The 20,918-nt window shown below is 41.1% G+C and overlaps 1 protein-coding gene across 1 annotated transcript; it reads right to left on the bottom strand.

Annotated features, from left to right (window-relative positions):
- Positions 1-922: 922 nt before the first annotated feature.
- Positions 923-7,500, bottom strand: LOC146651430 (ileal sodium/bile acid cotransporter-like). Its single transcript, XM_085385074.1, has 6 exons — positions 7,103-7,500; positions 6,525-6,643; positions 5,468-5,556; positions 4,856-5,031; positions 4,610-4,767; positions 923-1,465 (listed from the first exon to the last, which is right to left on the bottom strand). Exons 1-6 carry the CDS (start codon positions 7,498-7,500, stop codon positions 1,275-1,277), a joined length of 1,131 nt encoding a protein of 376 aa, XP_085241200.1. The 3' UTR covers positions 923-1,274.
- Positions 7,501-20,918: the final 13,418 nt, after the last annotated feature.

Here is a 20,918-nt window from a genome sequence, read left to right on the forward strand (position 1 = left end):
GGTATTTCTCCAGCTTCTTGTGTTCCGTCTTTCTAATGTTGCTGTCATTTAGGATAGCTACATCTATCACTACAGCCATCTTAATCTGCTTATCCACCACTTCTGTGTCCAATTGGTTAGCCGTAATCACTTTGTCTGTTTGTATCTGGAAGTCCAACAGGATCTTGGCTTGGTTATTCTCGACCACCCTACGGGGTATGTCCTATTTTGACCACGGGACTTCTAGGCCATATTTGGCACAGATGTTCCTGTATACTAAGCTGCACATTCGGTTACGCCGCCCCATGTGTGCCCGGCAGGGCATAAATAACATCCAACAAATATGCTTTTTTAGATAACAACAATAACAAAAATCTGTTTATCTTTATCTACTTTTATGGAGCTGTTACACAGTTAATTCATGCTAACAGCTTTATTGGTAACCATATTTTTTATATAAGAAATGTCACATTTTTCTTTAATGTTATAGCAATCTATTTACATTTTTTCTTGTATTTGTGTAACTTAAACTGATCTGTATACTTTTGGGTTTTCTACATCCTACTTGATTTCTACTTCTTGTCCATTGCATTTATTTAACTGCCAACCCCTCTGCCAAAGCAAGTACAGTTGCACTCAGTTTTTTAAATTGGTGTTTCTTCAGATTATTTGTATGTATCACCACCCACATCTGAGTTATCCTTCTGCGGTAACTGTACCTCAGTGTCACTTCATCAGGCAGGGTCGTTTCAATCACACACTTTGAAAAAAACAAAAAAACAACTCCACAGCACCTTTTACATGACTGGATCTCACATAGATTTTTCTTACGCTGTAACTACATCAGTATATCACATTTTGTTCTTTATTGTCATCACTGTGTTCTTGTTGCTTTTGAAATAACAGTAATATCAAATAAATTATGACTGTCACATTACAAAAAACAACAACAACAAAAAACCACCCTGTTTTCCACCACTGAAGCACTCATTAAGAGACACTAACAATGTACAGGCAAAGTGGTTCTAAATATTTACATATGAATAAAAGTAAATAACACATAATTCAGCAGTTGGTCCCCACCACGTTCCCACTTGAAGTTAGATACTGACTGTCCCGGGGAAGAAATTTGTGCAACCCTGTTCAGCTAAAACTTTTCCAAATGGTTTAGTGTGGTGCACATACAGCCTGCAGAGTGCATTGTGTCTTCACAGTAGAGTCTGAATGGTGTGTTCAGTGATGCAGTTGTTATTGCTCATACCAACAACCGAACATCTCTGGTTTTCAGGGCTGCATCACAGCTCAGTGCTTTTGTCAGTGCTTTTATCCTTCACATCCGTGTTGTTGCTCTCATCGCCCTCAAAGCCACCATTTTCCCGTGGGCGGTACTTTTGTTCTTCTAGATCAGGATTGTGACCTTCCAAGTACGGAGTGTCACTGTTTGCAGACGAACCGCCACCACAATACCTTTTGTAAAGCTGGAAGCCTGGACAGGAAACAAACCATAGATTCAGAACCAGTGAGCAAACACCTTTGGACAAAACCTTTAAAAGTGGAATAAACAGGACTTCAGTGACAAAGCATCTATGCAAGATGCCATAACAAGACAATTTGAAGCATCCTACGTCTTCTTTTCTGTTCAGTTTCAAAATTAGTAAGCATCTATGATAATCTGTAAACCACTGTTCTCAAATGTTTGGTGCCCAGGACTGAAAGAAAAGTGAAAATTTCAAGGTATTCTGCAGAAGACGGCCTCCATATCATTTTCAACAATGTGAACTCTAACTTCCATCAATCCCCTCACTCCACATTTTCACACATTAAAACCTATGTTTATTCAAGGCTATTCTCACCTCTGTGACATTAAGTAGCCCCATCTTCTCAAACACACAGGCATTGCTAATTTAAGCAAAGTCTTTCCTTCCGATGTGTTCCGATTTGCACTGGGGTATGGCATTAGTGAGATTGTGTTAGGTCCATCTCATCACTGGTAAATGTGCAGGATTACTATTTTTAGGGGGTTTGTTTTAACCCAAACCAAAGTCTTTCTCTCTAAATTACTTAAAATACTTGTAATTACCTAAACCCAACACAGAACCTTTTGGTTTGCAAACTAAAGAGAGTAGAATTGAAAGGAAAAGTGAGGGATGAAAAATAACAGCAAATAAAACATCCCACTAAACAAAAAAACTCCTGGGTGACATAAAAACTCATGAAGATGTTGCACTTAAAATTGTTCATAGATGTTAGAGCATCAGTGCATCAGTGCTAAAGACACAGACACACAACGCCCCGCCATTGATGCTGCAGGTCAGCCAGCTGGCTGCTCAGTTGCCTCAGTGACACGCTTGCACCTGGCTGCGTGGCTGCGTTTCATTACAGCTTCGCTCAGTTTCATCTGGGACAGAGACTGCGTTTCCAGACGATATTACATTTGTTGGTCACGATGGCATCTATGATCACTGTAGTGCCACTTAGACTGGTAAAGATGAGAGTGTTTCAATGCTGGACTCTCTCTCACCACCTGTGTGCATCGCGTCACCTCTGGAGGAGGCTGATGGTAACCGCATCGTGCATGCTAGTTCTCTATCCCTGGACGGAGCCCAGGCTACTGCATCAGGGCTCTCAGATGGGAGGGTGTTGTTTTGCAAGGTGGTGTCCACAGATGCTTCCCTAAGGGGGTGGGGAGCGCTGTGCGAGGGTGCATCAGTGAGAGGGATCTGGTCCGCAGCCCTGCGTGATCTTCACATCAACCACTTAGAGCTGTTAGCAGTGTTCTTAGCTCTCAAACATTTCCGTCCAGTCCTGGAGGGCCAGCATGTCTTATACAGGAAGGACAATTCAACAATAGTCTCTTACATAAACAGTCAGGGAGGGACACCCTCCCTTCCCCTATTAAAGCTGTCTCGCTCTCTGCTGTTATGGTGCAGTGTTCATTTCCCCCAAGGGGGGGTACTCTGGTGAAGGAATGGAGGTTGCACCCTTTGATAGTGGCTCAGATTTGGGATCTGTTTGGCAATGCACAGGTAGATCTTTTTTTGCCTCCAGGGTAAATATTCACTGCCCCCTGTTCTTCTCAATAATCGTTCACAATGCAACCTTGGGCATGGACGCGCTAGCGCACCAATGGCCAGTCATGCTCCTGTATGCATTTCCCCCAGTGGAAATGATATCTCCAATTTTAGAGAGATTGCGTCGGCAGTCTCTCTGACTGATTGTAGTGGCCCCTTGGTGGCCCACAGGGTCTTGGTATTCAGAGATAATCAGCCTGCTAGCAGTGAGTCCTTGGCAACTTAGTCAACTTAGCCTCCGCAGGGACCTCTTCTCTCAGGTGGGAGGAGAAATAATTCATTTGCGCCCGGATCTGTGGCGTCTTCATGCTTACCTGCTGAGAGGTCAAACTTGATTGCTAAGGGTCTGCTACCTAGTGTGATAGTGACAATTCAGAACACTACGGCCTCATCCACTAGAGGCTTGTACTGTTAGAAATGGCGAGCCTTCGAGCAATGATGCCAGGACCGCCACACTGTCCCATTCCAGTGCTCTTTTGTGAATGTTTTGAAATTCCTGCAGGAGCTGCTGGATGAGGTCCTTTCATTTTCAACGATTAAGGTTTATTTAGCAGCTATATCTGCTTGTCATTTTGGCTTTGACGGGGTGACACCAGGTGCACATCCCCTCACCATACCTTTTCTGAAAAGGGTTTGTTGGCTGAGACCTGTGCTTAAGTCCAGTGTCCCTGCTTGGGACTTTTCTTTAGTGCTGGAGGCATATGTAGCCCCTCTTTTGAACCCATTGAGTCTGTGGATATGAAATTTCTCTCATATAAGACTGCATCAGTTCTCACTTTGGCTTCAGCAAAGTAAGTGGGTGACCTACATGCGTTGCAGTGCATCCCTCTTGCACAGTTCTCTCCTGATGGCCATAAGGTCGTATTGCGTCCGAATGCTGCCTATTTTCCCAAGGTCAAGCCTGCATCTTATAACTGAATGGAGTTTGAGTTGCTGAGCTTTTGCTTCCCTCCTTTTGCATCTGAGGAGCAGAGGAGGATGCATTCTCTTTGTCCAGTGTGTGTGCTACGTACCCACATTGAGAGCACTCAGAATGTGTGTTTATGTTACCAGCTGTATGTTTACACAGAGCTCTACCTCTGGCTGGATTGGTGAAGCAGACAAAGGCTGTCCCACTGGATTATAGAAGCAAGCTCACTGGCGTACAGCACCAAAGGTCTTGCTTTGCCCCAGGGAGTGAGAGCTCATTCCATCAGGGAATGGCAGCTCCTTTGGCCCTTTTTAAAGGGGTACCTGTAGCTGATATTTGTGTGGCAGCTAGTTGGGCATCACCGCTGCTGTCATAGGTGTTATGATACTTGATCTCTGACACAGATAAACCACCAGAGAAGCATGAAGCATGCTGCAACTCTATTACTGGTTAAACTTGGGTTAAATATTTAATCCTTATATGGCACAGCACCTGGCTCAATCTGTTGACTCAACACAGCAAAAAAACATCACAATGGACGAAAAGAAGGAAAATAAGGAAGCTGCATTCACTGACCAAGAACTAAAAAAAAGTCAAGCGATGCAGGAGAAAATGGCCAATGTATGTGTTGTTTGTTTTAAGGTCTTACATCCCACAAAGACGAGTGCTGACACGAGCTGGAAGATGCTGTATATGAGGGGGAAGACAAACATGATTTCCAGCTCCTCTGGGCTGAAGGACAGCTGGACGATAGTGCTGCACAACTGGGCATTCTGGAAACCTGTCTCCAGTGCAATGGTTCGACATCTGAACAAATAAAGGAACAATGACGAACCTCATCAATAAGTCAAATTTTAAATGTAGCTGTGTCAGAAACATTTTGCTGTCACCTCACCTGTACCAGGGTTGACCCACAAAGCGAGCCAGGAAGAACCCAAGGCTCAATCCAATAAAGGGGTAGATGGTGCCAATTATCCACAGGGAGGGAGCAATGGTCCAGGACGACTGGTAGAGGACTCCTCCAACCACAGCTATAACAATAATGAGAACCAAGCCAACAATGGATCCAACCTGTGCACAACATAAACACTCCATTAAAACCCAGTCCAGGTGATTTAACTGGTTCGGCACTGTAAAATGGAAATATCACATCCCCCCAGTATGTATGATGGAAATGCTATTTCTAAAAAGAAACATGTCACAGAGGCACAAGATGTTATAAGTGAAAACATTAAACCTGTAGCATTATATTCAATAAACTGCAGAGCAGGGGTGTCAAACTCCAGGCCTAGAGGGCCGGTGTCCTGCAGGTTTAAGATATCTCCCTGGGTCTACACATCTGATTCAAATGATTAGTTCATTACCAGGCCTCTGGAGAACTTCAAGAAATGTTGAGGTCATTTAGCCATTTAAATCAGCTGTGTTGGATCAAGGAAACATCTAAAGCCTACAGGACACCGGCCCTCGTGGCCTGGAGTTTGACACCTGTGCTGTAGAGTATTCCTACCTTCAGAATCTTTTTTGCCATCTCAGGCCACCTGCGCTTTACGTACATTCCCACAGCAATCGGGATGATTAGGGCTGCCAGAGTGATACCTGATGATGCAAAATAGTAGATTGTGTCTGTGAAGGTACTCAGTCATCCAGGTCATCGTAGTCAAATGAGCTTGCAAAGAAAAGCGTCTGGACTTCTTTAAGTTACTTGAAGACATTTCACCTCTCATCCGACAAGCTTCTTCAGTTCTAAGGTCAAATGGTGGGGAGTCCCAGATATAAACCCAGTGGGAGTATCCCCCCACAGAGGGACAAAAGGACCCCCTGATGATCCTCTAATCGCCTGAGCCAAGGTGTGAAACTGGTTGTGGGTCCCAATCACCCAGTTTCACAACTTGTAACTTTTTTCACTAGACTGCTTCATTAGTCTGCACTACTTCTTCAAAAAAGCAACAAGTTAAACAGAATGTGAACATTATCAGACATGGAAAAATAATGTTCAGTCTAAGTTAAAAAAAACAAAATCCAGAAACTTGTGAACAGAGATGAAAAATATATCATTTAAATGAGAGTTTAATACTATTCACTAATGGTGGCTGCAGTGAGCCTGCTTTTGATAGCAGAGCTTTGGCGGGGCGTGGTCTGCGGGGCAGGTGAACATACCTGAGCGCCATCCGCAAACACACCTCACCAGCTTAAAACAGAATGAACTAGGTACTGTTGATGTGTGTAGGCTGTAGCCAAAAAGCTGCAGCCGCATGTGTAAGTCGACAGCCGACAGACTTGCACACGCGGCTGCAGCTTTTCAGGGGATGCAGTGGATGTGCATATTATTAACCTAGCTGCCACAAATGTCTTTGTTCCACCATAAAAGTGATTCTGATGTTAGTTCCGCATAACCTTTCTGCCAGGTAACTTGTGCCCCACCAGTGGGGTGCTCCACACACTTTGAGAACCACTGCCTTAGAGGCAGGAACAGCATTCACAGTTACATCCTGATAATACACATTCTTAAAGGCACATGTTTGAAATTCTTACAGGTGTTTCAGTTCCGCGAGAGCTTTCCTTACCAATACTGTCATACGGGATCTTGATGGTGTCACTGGATGTCCATACACTGGTGTAGATTAAAAGACAGAGAGGCATCATCCCCAAGGCCAGGAGAGAGGAGCAGGTTGTCATACTGATACTGAGGAGCGAAGGATTTGGACACTGATGAGTTTTCTGCATTTGTCCCTAGCTGTGCTTATACACACTAACACAATTTGTTTTATTTAAATAGTGCATTAACATTGAATAAATGTAAATAAAACTCTAGACCAATAAAAACTTGTAATACATTAATTCTGTTGTTCTCCTGCCAGGTAGCTACACAACAAGAAAGTCTTCCTTAAAATAGCTTAAGAGTGTTCTGGGATCCAAAAAACATGAAAATGTTCTATTTAGTTTACATACACAAGAGAAACAAATAGTTATCATAGAGTAAACATAGTGGTCCTCTAAGAGCAGCACTTGGTGATAGTAGGGAAAAAAGAAGGTTCCTTTTTTTAACAGGGAGAAACCACCAGCTGAAAAAGGCTCAGAGAAGTCTGCTCTTTAACATTAAGGGAAAAAGAAAAAATAGCAATGAACCTGCCCGCTGTCTCACCTGAGGTCCATGTCTCCTTCCAACCAGTAGCAGATGATGTTGGAGTTTGAGCCACCTGGACAGCAGCCCATGATGATGATGACCACTGCCTGCACAGCCTGGACCCCAAAAGCCAGTGACAAGGCAAAAGCTGTGAAAGGCATAATGCCAAACTGGCAGAGGAAGCCAATGATAATGCCCCATGGCTTCTTAATGTGGCCCCACAGCTTTGCAGCCTCCACTGTGCAGCCCATGGCGAACATGACCATTGCGAGCATGATGGTGAGCACCGTGCTCATCACTACTCCCAGGATGGCATTGAAGTTACTGGGAGGAACAAGGCAGTCTGTGCCCGAGCAGGCTGTGGCGGCATTGTCACAGATAGCTGGCAGCATGGTGGTTGGCTTCAGCGTGGACATTGTTGTTGCAGAAGAAGAATATCAGCAGATCCTTAAAACTTGCACACACTTTGGGGCTTCTTAGAGTCCTTGAGGTGAGACAAGTCCAGTTTCACCACCTGTCCAGGAAAATGGACCTGACAAAGAGAAGGAGTGAGCTTGGATCACTGCCCTTTATGCCCACGGTTCCAAAGCCAAATAAAATTTGCCCGAAAGATAAAAAATTAACCAATAGTCTATGTTTTATGGGGTCAGCGTTCAAAACACATGCATATAAAAAAGAAAATCCCAATGAAATATGAAATGCCATTGGACCTTGACTCCATTTTTTATAGCCACGTGGGTTTTAAATTTTTATTGGACTCTCATGTCATCAAGCATCATCATGCAGGAAAAGCCACAGAGCACATGTTCTTTGCACAGTTCCCATAACATTCCCAATATAAAGGCATGCAGCTTACACAATCATAAAAGAAAGTGTAGAAATATTTTTTGCATTGATAGGAAAAGAGCACATAAATTGGGGGTGGGGGGTGGGCTAGAGGTGATTTGTCTGTGGTGTCATTCATTTTTGCATTTTGATTTTACATTTTTTTTTATGTGCCATAGGTCTAATTATATAGAGAATCAAGATGCTGTAAAACAATAAAACATGAAAGGATGAAAATGTTTACGGGCACTTCATGTCAATATACCAGGTGTGGAAACAATAAAAAGTCAAAGTGTCCTGATAGAAATTTAAGGGCTATCACAAGGATAGTACCAGCATCATCAACATAAAAACAGTTTACCTAATAAAAGAAGAAAAGAAATCTGCCACATGAGCATGTTTAAACCCACCAGGAGATCCCTGGGCTGTTCTCTAATTGGTGGCTTTATTTTCCAGATATATTTTATTGCCTTCCTAACTGACTTTATGCAACTTTGCAGTCTGGGTCGTTGTGTCCTTGGGCAAGACACTTCACCTACCGCCTACTGGTGATGGCCAAAGGGTCCGATGGGGCGATATGGCAGCCTTGCTTCTGTCAGTCTGCCCCAGGGCAGCTGTGGCTACAACTGTAGCTTGCCTTCACCAGTGTATGAATGTGAGAGTGAAGGAATAGTGGTATTGTAAAGCGCTTTGAGGGTCCCGAAAAGCGCTATATAAATGCAATCCATTATTATTATTTTTCATCTATCATTTATTTTTCAGACTAGTTTATGTAATTTATGATTCTTTCACAGGGGTTTCCTTCATATTAATCAGATCATGTGTTGTTTCATTTTAGTAAAGTCTTCATTTTAAGCACTCACTATGTAATGTACTGTACATGAGACATCATGAGGTTAGAAACCTAAAACACACCAACGCAATACCTTTTTAAATCCTCTCTGGATGCCCATATCAGTCCATAATGGTCATGTCAATGTCTAACTTTCATTCTTGAACTGAACTGAATGTTTTACATATAAATATATTGCGGGTTATTGAGGAACTAAGCATTTCCATGCTAAATCCTGACATTAGTGCATCTCACTTTAACACATGAAGTGTCTGTCTGTCTGTGTGTTTGCTACTTTATCCACCAACTCCCTTAACACAGTTGAGCAACTGAACTTGGCACACAGGTACATTTTAGGCCCCTAAAGGCTCTTATCTACAGAGTGGATGCCACGTGGTTGCCAGGTCAAGACACTAAAATGATTTATGCACATATAACATCCTATTAAACAACATTGGTATTTTCATTTCATGGTAGTAAAATGTAATTTATATCCACAATAACTCATTTATGCATGACAGCAAAAGTAGGACCAAAGTAGTATGTTTTTGCATTTTTGCACCACAACACCACCCCATCAGTTTAATTTAATCAAAATAAGACCATGTTTATATTTACAAATCTGATTAATAAATGTTTTATTTTAATCCCATCATGTTGCCTAAAACATGAGGACATTCCTACCTAGCAATGGGCTAAAATGATAAATAAAATTACAAAAAAATCCCGTCTTGCCCCTTCAGGCACTCTATCCTTCAAGCTTGGGTTCTCTACCACAGGCTAATGATATATGTAGTATAGCTACATCTATTGACCACCCTATGGGGAGTGTCCTATTTTGAACTCGTGACTTCCAGGCCATACAGATATTCTGTCATGGTCCTGCGGCCATGACTCAGTGACTTTGTGTTTGTGTTCCTTATTGTTATTATTCTCTTTATTATTCTTGGGCTGTTTTGGGATGGTTTGTGTTTTGGGATTTTAGATACTGGGTTTTGGGTTTGTGCTCCCTCTATTGGTCCCTGGTGTTAGTGTTCCCCTGTCTCGTCAGGTTAATCAGGTCCAGCTGTGTCTCCCACCTGTGTGTGATTTCCCAGTGTCTCTCTGTGTACTTATAGTGTGTGTTTGCCTCTGTTCCTCGTCGCGTCGTCTGTATTCATACCTTGTGAAATCCCCTGCGTGCTCTCCCTGCTGTTCTCCCTTCATGTTCAGGTTTGCCACTCCTTTGTGTAGTTGATCCCAGTTTAGTTCGTCCTTAGTTCTGTTTGCCATCTCCACTTTATGTCTGGTATTGTTAATAAATCACCCTTCACATCTGAATAAGTGCTGCATTTGAGTCCTCCTTCCACTCTTCACACGGCTGCTGCCCCGAACCGTGACATATTCCTGTATACTATGCCGATCAGTTCGTTATAGCCAGGGGTGGACGTAACGAATTACAAATACTCACGTTACTGTAATTAAGTAGATTTTTTGGGTACTTGTACTTTTATGAGTAATTTTTCAAGTGTGTAATTTTACTCATACTTGAGTACAACTTACACCATGTAATCTGCTTGGCTACTTATAAAATCAAAAGTCGCTACTGAGTACACCCACAATTTGAATTAATATTCAAACCTTTCATCTGCATTTTTGCAGCCAATAACGCTGTGCAATAGCGACCGCGCCAATTTAAGACGTAAGCAAAGAATAAACTCCGCTGCAGCAGCAGGCACAGGTGTCTAGAGGTGCTAAATGGTGGAGTATAAACTACTTTATAGACGGAAGATTTGGAGACAAAGAAGCCAAAATGAAGACAGAGGACCCTGCTCTTGCTCTTGACGAAGGCGGTCGCACTTTTCTCCTCTCCTCCTCCTCCTCTCCCTTATCTTCCCTGCTTAGCTTCTTATGTCCTTGTCTTGTCTTGTGTTTTTTTTTTTTTGTTTGTTTTTTTTCCCCACCATCCCCCCACCCCTTTACCCCTGTATGGCTCTCAACTTCATCACATTCGTGTATCCAAACAGCCCATATTTACACCCGTCTATACACAAGAATCAGCACAACATTCAAGAACTCTGATCAGAAGGGCCTAACCAAGGATAAATTCAGGGTAAACCCAGAGGAATTTACGTCATCTCTATATTCTGTCAAGTCCAAAGACGGTAATACTGAAAGAAATGGTCCCCAAATTTTTTTAAAGGTTCCGTATTTCCCTTTTACACTATGCGATATCTTCTCAGGTGTACAGTAGGATGCTAACTCATTAATCCAATATCTCAGTGTTGGAGAATTTTCAGATTTCCAATGTGTCAGAATACATTTTTTAACTGCAGTACTTGCAAGTAAAATAAAATATTTCTTGTGGTAATCCACGTTTATAGAATCTATGTCACCTAAAATCCATAGTTTTGGGTCCATTTCGACTTGGATCCCAATCACCCTTGAAATTATTTCAGTAGTCCGTCTCCAGAACTCCTCTATTACTGGGCAATTCCACAGCATATGAAGGAGATCACCATCTATCACCTTACATCTCAAACATTTGGGAGAGTAATTAATATCAATTTTATGTAATCTGTAAGGTGTATAATATGTCCTGTGGAATATATTAAATTGCATTTGTCTATGATTTGTGGAAATTAACATGGTCTGTGCCTGTTCCATTAGATGGTACCATTCTACCTCTTCATAAACATAGCCCAGATCTGCCTCCCATTTTCTTTTCAGAGCCGTTTTGTTGTAGTCAGGTAATTTTTCATTAATAATAGTGTATATTGAAGATGCTATTCCTTTTATTGACTTCCATGGTTTGGTGAAAGATGCGTTTCAAAAGGACTTTCTTTGGGAATCTCAGGGAAAGTTCCTTTGGTTTTTTCTTTGATCCAGTCTCTTATTTGTAGAAATTTAAAAAAATTTTGGTCTGGAAGTTTAAATTTTTCCTTTAGTTGTTGGAAGTCAATAAATGTGTCATTATTGTATAGATCGTGTTTTTACTTACTTTTCCCTGGAACATTCTCTCACAGTCTGTTCTCTAAAACCTAAAAGAGGAATTATGGATTGGATCAACTGGTCACTAAATGCAATCGACACCCCTTTCTCAACGAGAAGTTTGAGCTTGGGTGAGCCTGAGTGCTGAATAGGGATGGGTACCGGTGTCCGGTGCCATCATGGCACCGGTTCTGACATAAACGGTAGTAACCAGACCGAAAAGCAGCACACATTTCGGTGCTTTATTTCGGTGCTTTTTTTTCCTGAGCTGTGATACACTTCTAGCCAATCATTTTACGTTTCCGAGGATAGTAGGCGGGGCCAGGTACGTACGTTCTGTTAGAGCAGAGCTACAGATTAAAAATGTCCAAGGCGAAGCGGTCAAAAGTCTGCCTGTACTTCACAGCAAAATATGCAAACTCAGCAGCCTGCAACAAGTGCTTTAAGCTGATACTGTGATACTGTCAAAGGAGGTAACACCAAGAATCCGATTAAACAGCTGGCGACGCATAGCGTTTTTTTAAAAGCCGAGAAATGCGCCGTATTTGATAGCTTGCTGCCAGACCTCACACCGTGCACGTTGGGTGGGTTGCCAGTTATCGGACCCGGAGCAACATCCCCCAAAAACCCGAAGAATAGAGTCCTGGCCCCTAGCCCTGCCAGTGTAGCAGAAATGATGACGGATGATGATGTAGCAGCAGCCGTTCTTCTCTGCGTGAGTAGCTTCATGTTGTTCGTGTGTAATTTACGTTGAGTAGGCTAACCACGTTATTACATGAATGCATGTAAGGTGAACTAGCAAACATCATCATAGCTACATGCGGCTGTCTTCTTGTTTGATGGCAGATGCTCCCTTCACCCTGGCCAAAAAGGCTAAAATGACCAAAGAAAAAGTGGGAAACAGTTAAACATGAGAGGTTTTTGGACAAAGTTTGTGTTTTTTCCATTGATTAAGCACTGCTTCCAGCCAAGAGTGATGCCATATATGCCACATAGCTGCAGAAAAGGCACACATTGTTGTCTTTTTACAAAAAAACCCAGCTGAACATGAGAGGTTTTTGGACAAAGTTTGTGTTCTCCATTCTTTAAGCACCGGTTCGAGCACCGTTTAAGCACCGGCACCGTTTCAAAAGTACAGATTTGGCACCGGTATCGGATAAAACCTAAACGATACCCATCCCTAGTGCTGAAGATATCTACCTATTCGGAACCATGGTAACAGGGTTCTGGCTGATCGGAGCTGGCTTGGCCCTGACTTATCGAAGAATTAAGAAAGCGGAACCGGCTGTTCAAACCCCCACAAGGCTGCCCGCTGGGATTGGAACGATGGGAGAGGTGTGAGTTTCTCAAAATGGGCTCATTGATAAGATCTTGGAGAGGCTACGGCTGCTGAATAAGATCTCTGACTGCAGACTGGATACATCTCAGAAGGGCTAGCCCGAAATATCATCTCTGGGCGCAAATTGGATGACATCTCGGGGAGGCACACTGCCGTGAGTTCTCAGAAATCTTGAGCACAAGAAATGACAACATCACAGAACAGAAGTATGGCGAAGCTTGCGGGAGATTGAAAGACCAGTGTTGGACTGTAGAACTGCTTTGAAATTCATATGAGCTGTTCGCACTAAAGTAAAAATCACTATCACTTATGCGGATACCCCCTTTGGCGCCGGTTGCGGTCTCAAGGCTGGAGCTGAACAATAACACCCTGATAACGACTGTGTTTAGTCTGTTCCTTCCCATTCCATGCTGGCCACCTGGGTTGGCTGGAAGACTGTTTACTTAGCCTAGCAGGGCGAAGGACACTGTCTCAGCTGAACTCTGGACACGCACATATACACTGATATGCACACACTCATCCCCCCTCGCTTTCCAAACGCCTTCGACACTTATTCTCTTCCGATGCTGACGGGGATCAAGGAGACCAGCGCATGCAGGCCCGGATGTACTGTCTAATTCGGCTGTCTTTCACCCTTTACCCACCCCTGTCGCTTGTCATGTGTTTCTTTGGTGTATTAAGAGTTTTTTTCATGTGCTATGTGCAGAGGTGTTTTTTTTCTGTTCTCAAACTGATCTCCCTGTTGGAGCTCAGTCTAGGGGGAGTTATTTTTTTCTCCTTATCTTTCCTCATGTGGTGCATTTTCCATTGTTATACCTCTCTGACCTGTCTTCCCCATGTGATGTTTTGTGTAATGTATGTATGGTCGGAGGGTAAGATGGCGCCGCCATTGCGTGCAATAGGTCGGCAGCCTTATGAAATTTCCCCTTGTGGGACTAATAAAGGTATATCAAATTTAAATTTATCAAATCAAAACACTGTCAACCATGAAAACGACGTAGAAAAGACGGAGGACGAGTGCCCCCCATGGCTGTACCTGGAGGAATTTTTCATGTACAGAGGGAGAAAAGGGGACAGCGTCCAGATGCAATGCAAACTTTGTTTGACCTCATTCGTAGGAATGTTTTAGCTTATTATTTGGACAACCACCATCATTACAATAAATTTAATTTGTAGTCATTTAAAACTTGAGGTAAGAGGTTTCACAACTATACGTGTACAATATTGCTTTCTTATTTTTCATGTGTGTTAAGGTTATTAGTTTGGCTAAGATATTGTCACCACCATTGGTTAGCCTGATATTAAAATAAGATGGAGCTAGCTAACGTGCGTGTGTGTGCACATGCATATGAGCTACAATTCGTAGGAATGTTTTAGCTTATTATTTGGACAACCACCGTCATTACAATAAATTAAATTTGTAGTCATTTAAAACTCACAGGCCTACAATCAGCTGGCCTATATTTAAAAAAAAACAAAAAAAAAACTGGAACATAGTGCTGAGCTGCATCTCAAATTAATCTTCCAGCTCTCAGCTGACATGTACCAGAGCCAGATTGATGGATCAGTTGATCAGTATCATTGGCCTGATATAGGCCTATCATAGTGACATGGCTCTTGATCAGTAGGGTTATATGTTTCCCAATATGATATATTTTTTTAAAGAACATAATGTAGATTGTTTTTATTTGTTAGCTGTATGGGCAGCATTTTTGTGTATGTGATCCCTTTTCTTAAATTAGATTTGCTAAATACACATATTTTGCTCTCTAAGTATTATCTACTTGCAATTACAGCCTTAACATACATCAAACAACATCTTGAAACGATAGAGCATGGGAGTGAGGATCAGCAAAGAGAGTCATCTGATGAAGATGAATTCTTCTCCAGACCAATCTCCAGAAGGCTGCAAAGTACAGTTGAGCTTGATGGTTACCTTGCTTGTGCCACAGACACCATGGAGCTGCTGCACTCCTTCTCAGCAATCAAAAACCTCTCTCTTAAACTGAACACAGCTCTGCCTGCTTCTGCTGCGTGTGAACGATTTTTTTAGCTGTGCTGGTTTACTCTTCACAGCCAAACGAAGTCGGATAGCCTCTGTTAATTTAGAAAACCAGCTCTTGCTGAAACTGAACAAAAGGTTCAGAAAGTAAAGTGTGACAGAAATGCTAAGAGTTTAAGACACTTACCTGCCTGTTGTTCAGTGTATGGGGAAAAGTTTAAATGGTTCGACGCATGTTCAGAAACATTTTTGTCATTCTTTTAACAAACAAAATTCCTTCTTTTATATCTACATTTATTTACAAAACAAGTTACCTTTCTATACCTTGTTCATCTGAGAAATGTGCTTTGAACATTATACTGGTGAATCGAGTTGAATGCCTGCTATTGATGACAGAATAAAACATCAGTCTGTTAACAAGTAATTAATACTCTGAGTAGTTTTTGAGAAGAGTACTTTGCACTTTTACTCAAGTATTTTTAACACCAGTACTTTTACTTGTAATTGAGTACAATTTAACCACTGTAACAGTACTTGTACTTGAGTACAAATTTTGAGTACTCTTTCCACCTCTGGTTATAGCACTCCATGTATGGCCTGCTGCTAGCATCTTGCACCCTGCTGTTATGTGCTGATTGTCTCAGGGGCATCTTTACACAGCCTGCACCGGGGGTCTTGCCTGGTGTGATAGACCCCAACCTCTTTGGATCTTGCACTTAGAGCTTGTTCCTGTGCTGCCATGATTAGTGTCTCTGTGCTGTCCTTCAGTCCAGCTTTGTCCAGCCACTGCTGGGATTTCTTTTTTTTCTTTTTCTTTTTCTTCACCTGTCCCCTGTCCCGTTTGGTTCTTTTGGCATTGTCATCAGAATTATTGTCTAAAGGCAAAGAAAGATGCCCAACGGATTTACAGGGTGGGCCATTTATATGGATACATCGTTATAACATGGGAATGGTTGGTGAAAGTTCTGTTTGTGGCACATTAGTATAGGTGAGGGGGAAAACTCCTCAAGATGGGTGGTGACCATGGTGGCCATTTAGAAGTCGGCCATCTTGGATACCACTTTTGTTTTTTCAATAGGAAGAGGGTCATGTGACACATCAAACTTATTGGTAATGTCACAAGAAAAACAATGGTGTGCTTGGCTTCAACTTAACTTTATTCTTTCCTGAGTTATTTACAAGTTTCTCTTTGTTCACAGCCATTGACATGTCGAAGAGGTTAACACGTGAGGAGCGGATCAAAATTGTGTTGATATCTGGTGAACGCAGTAACCGGGTCATTGCAGCAGATTTCAATGCAAGACACCCTACGACACCCCCCATCTCCCATGCTACAGTTAGCAAACTGTTTTGCTAACTGTAAATCCAACACTGGTTCAGTGATGGATTTGCCAAAATGTCGACGCAAGCAAACTGTCACTAATGAAGAAACATCAGTGGCTGTCCTAGCTTCATTCATGGTAAATGAACTGGTTCTTATATAGCGCTTTTCTACTCATCTGAGCACTCAAAGCGCTTTACACAACTTGTGCATTCACCCATTCACACAAGCACACTTTTGTAAGTGCTTCATAGCTAACATTCACACACATTCATACTCCAATGGATGCATACGAAAACTTGTACTTCACAGTCAAAATCTACACAATACAGACAAGAACAGGAAGACTTCACAACCAATGACGGTCAGGAAAAATGGGTGAAGACCTTTTCAGACAGGAATCTCACTGAACCTGAAAACCATTTCTCCACAACAGTTTCCCATAGTGGACCTCGGCAATACATCAATACATGATATAAAAAACTTAACAAAGTCCAGACGCTTATAGTATGGTATAATTTTCATTTAACAGATAATAGCATGAACAGGCAAACAGTACTGCAGCATGTACTAGTAAATGGCGGTAATGATCAATGGATAAATTATGTTTTGTAGTGGTGGGCTCATAAGGTGGATAAAAACCTGAGTACAAAATCACCAGCATGCTCTGGTGAACCCAGTGACTAGTGTCATTGTACTGTCATTTAAAAAGTGAAGCTCCAGGTGGCACTTTAGTTTAATGAGTTTAATGACTAAAGTCATTAAAAATACAATGACGCATGAAACCTTTACTTCGGTTAGCCATTGTTTTTAAAGGAAGCTCTTGGAAATAGCAGGGAGAAACTGAATGTGCAACTGCTAGTGAGAGAAGTTGTTATTGATGTGTTACATTTTTATGAGACTCCCTGAAAAATAACCCATAAAGTAAAACTGAGTAAACAGTTTTCAAAGTTTCCATGCATGCTCAATCATCCGGTAAGGAAATCACAAAAAGTTTAATCTGTTCATCTGGACGTAGAATTTTCAGTGAGAGAAACAAACAAACAAATGAAATCAAAACCTAATTTCTCCTTTTCTTGATAGAGATAAACTGGCCTCACAGCCTATTATTTGTCAGCGGGTTCAGTCATTATTCAAACGTACTGTTTATAATTTTGGGGAAACCTGCTGAGACTGAAAGAGTCACTTGGATTAGCGACGAAACATTTCTCCCACTGAAAAGAGGACGTCCAGAGTAGAATCAACTTTTTGGGAGTCTTCAAAGCAAACACTGATTATTAAAACAAAGCAGTGTCTGATATAACTTGTAGTTACATTTTATTTTATTTTAGTTTTTTAAAATGTTGTCAGTTGTCTAGGAATGGCTCCAAGAGACCTTACTAACTTGTGTGAGTCTCAGCTCAATTCTCATTCTTAGACCATCATTGAGTGCCTTGGACTTTTCCATTTTTCTGAGTATTGGTCAATTTAGTGATTGCTGTCAAATAAATCTGTTTTATGCTGGCCAGTTGTAGTTTCTAATATCCACTTTTTAATGAAAACAGATTATGGAGTCTGATATGATACCCATTCTTAAACCCCTCTTTGTAATCACTTCTTCAGCAACTTTTTGTCAGGATCTAGTGAGAGAGTTATGTTGATGAGCTTTTACAAAACGTCTCTCTTAATCTATGCTTTAGTTTTCCAAAGGACAAGATCACATCAGCAGCTGAAAGATTTAAATCTTTAATCGTTTCTTTTGAAGCTCAAACTTTAAATGTAACTGGTGGAAAAAAATAAAAGGTTTGGCTATCACTAACAAAAATTTAATAGATCTCGGCCATGCCAAGATGAAAGACACTGTATAAATTTCAACACAACCTAATAAAATACATATCTATATATTATATCGCATATGTATATACTCAAACATGTATGTATAATTTTGAGCCTGTGTGGATTAGGTAAAACCCAAATTAAAATCAAACTAACTTTTTCAGTTAATTACACATGTATGACGTGCAATCATTCCTCCGTGAAAAAAGAACACTTACAGTAAACCACTGAAATTGCCCAAAAGTTACCATGTGAGGGAGGATTTTTTTGATCGCACCAGTGTTTTAATAAACTGTAACATATAGTTGACTAATGATGTTGCTGAATATGAGTTTTTGTATAAAGTGGGCGTATGTAAATATACATAATATCTCTTCTGCTTTTTAGCCCTACTACTTTAATAGGGCACCTTTAAAGTTTTCACGGCTCATAAAGTGTAAAGGTATGTGTGCAGATCAGCTATGAGGAAGGGGATCATAGTCATCCACTGCAGTGTAAAACAGTTTGTCTTCAGAGGGCGTCTTATCAGTCTTTATCTGGGTCAGCTGTTATCTTTTCTGCTCAATCTGACTTGTCCTTCGTTCTGACTGCAGTAAACTTTAAGTATGGCTTCTCTCCTGATGTGAACGAGCGTGTGAAGGCTTGTTGGGTCATATATCCACAAATCTGTCTGCAGATAACAATTTAATCTGATAGGATTCACACCGTAGTTACTGCTCTACTGTTAAAAAAAAGAAAAAAGAGTGATAAGAATTCATCTCGCTTGGGGAGAAGCCAACTAGCTCAACAGATGTTGAGTTTGCGTTGAGTTTATGGCCCTGGTCTTTTGCATAGTAGTTCCTGTGAAAAGTTTATGGATTTACGGATTTGTACCAAGTTGTGCCATCTTCAACCTCCCAGTCAAAAGTATTTTGTTGTTGTCTCAGTCATCCAGATAAGGAATTTCCAAAAAGTTGATTCTGTTCATGTGGCCGTAGTGTTTTCAGTGGAGGAAACGTTTTGTTACTCATCCAGGTGATGTCTCAGCAGACAGCAGATTTCCGTAAATAATGGACTGTGAGGTCACTTTCTTGATCATTAATATGCAAACTGACATGACCATTGATCAACAACCTTTGGTCAATGGCCAATGATAAATGGATTTTAGCACCATTTACATGAAAAGGGAAAAGACCATCTCTGAATTAAGGAGGGGGCCTAATGGTACATCTTTTACCATCTTACAATGCTGTGATTGCAGCCATTCCCCAATTCTTTAGATATTGCTCAAACCAGCGTTCCTCCCTGTCCTGATGTGTACATCCTCATCATTGAAAAAGTGGCTACTGGCCTGTAGGTGTAAATAGACTGCAGAGACCTACCCTGATGTGTTGTGCTATCTGTTTAGCCAGAGGTTGTTTGGTTTCCCTAATGTATAAATCATGGCAAGCCTCCTGGCACTTAACAGTGCACACTATATTATTCTGTATGTGCCAGGGGACCGGATCCTTGGGGTGGGCCAATTTCTAACGCAACATGTTTTGGGGTTTGAAAGCCACAGAGAGGCGGTGTTTCTCCCACTGAAAATGCTACGTCCAGATGAACACAACCAACTTTCTGGGTATTGGTTGTTGTTTTGCTTTTTGTAAGTTAGTTGTTTATTTGTTCATGAAGCTTAAAGCAGTTTTGTAACACTGGATCAGAGCTCGATTGTGTAGTAGGTGTGTGGTTCAGAAAAACTTCTGTGCTGTGTTGGGACTGTTGGATTTTTAGAACAAACACATGATAGAAAAGAACTTCTGTCTTCCTCTCTGTTTAATTACTTTAAACAGAGTTCAATCCTTGGCCCACGGTTATTGTGTTATTGTGATACTTTAACTGGTTTAACTGTAAAGAATTGATTTAATCTTAGAAATGTTACATAAAACAAATTAGACGAAACTACTGTTTCGATTTTATCAGAGTACAAACTTGCGTAATGAAATGGAACAATGGGCTATTCCCACATTATAATGAATGATAATCTATTTTCTCAAAAAGAAGGGGAATAAATAGTTCAGTCTGTCTGTAATAGTTATTAATTTTTCAGTCATATTATGATTTCAGCATTTAAAAACTGAAGATTTGTATTTTTTTTTAATTATTATTTTTACATGTGGCCTTGTGGATACAAATCAAACCAGTCTGAGCAATTGTCATTCTGATCTTTGTCAAAATTAGTTCATTAGTTTCAGCTTTCTGATGAAAACAGATTGCGGACTCTGATATGATTCCCATTCTTAAACAGCTCCTTGTAATCAGTACTTCAGCAACATGTTGTGAGCATAGGATAACTCTTTTAAGTTATTTTGATGAGCTTTTGCAACACTTCTCTCTAAATTCAGACGTATGTTTTCCAAAGGACAAGATCACATCAGCAGCTAGAAGATGAGTCATTGAATAATTTCTTTAGAACAAGGGGGGGTCTCTAATGGGGTGATATTAGGAGAGAAGGTTTGATTCTTTTAGATTTTTTTTTAACAATATAACAAATTTTATTCACATGTTCAACAGTTATTGGTCTGTTCTTGCACCTTTTCTCACTGTGTCAGAGTAAAAGTAGGAACAGATAAAAACCTTCAGGAATAGAAACACAGCAATAAATTTAGACATTTTAAACCCCAACGATCTAAATTTGCAAAGCTGCCAAGCCTTGTAAAAGAGATTTCAATCTCAGTGGAACGTCCTGGTAAAATAAAGGTAAATGTAAGA

The sequence above is a fragment of the Rhamphochromis longiceps genome, linkage group LG16, assembly GCF_057381845.1.
Source record: "Rhamphochromis longiceps isolate RC_006_pf linkage group LG16, R_longiceps_female_GT1.1, whole genome shotgun sequence".
Taxonomy (NCBI): Eukaryota; Metazoa; Chordata; class Actinopteri; order Cichliformes; family Cichlidae; genus Rhamphochromis; species Rhamphochromis longiceps.

Excerpts from the sequence above, each read along its gene's own strand:
- LOC146651430 (XM_085385074.1), bottom strand. The coding sequence starts at position 7,500 with ATGTCCACGCTGAAGCCAACCACCATGCTGCCAGCTATCTGTGACAAT. Across the intron at positions 5,557-6,524 it reads GATCCCGTATGACAGTATTG|GTATCACTCTGGCAGCCCTA; the intron begins GTAAGGAAAGCT and ends TTGCATCATCAG. Across the intron at positions 4,768-4,855 it reads GTGGGTCAACCCTGGTACAG|ATGTCGAACCATTGCACTGG; the intron begins GTGAGGTGACAG and ends TTATTTGTTCAG.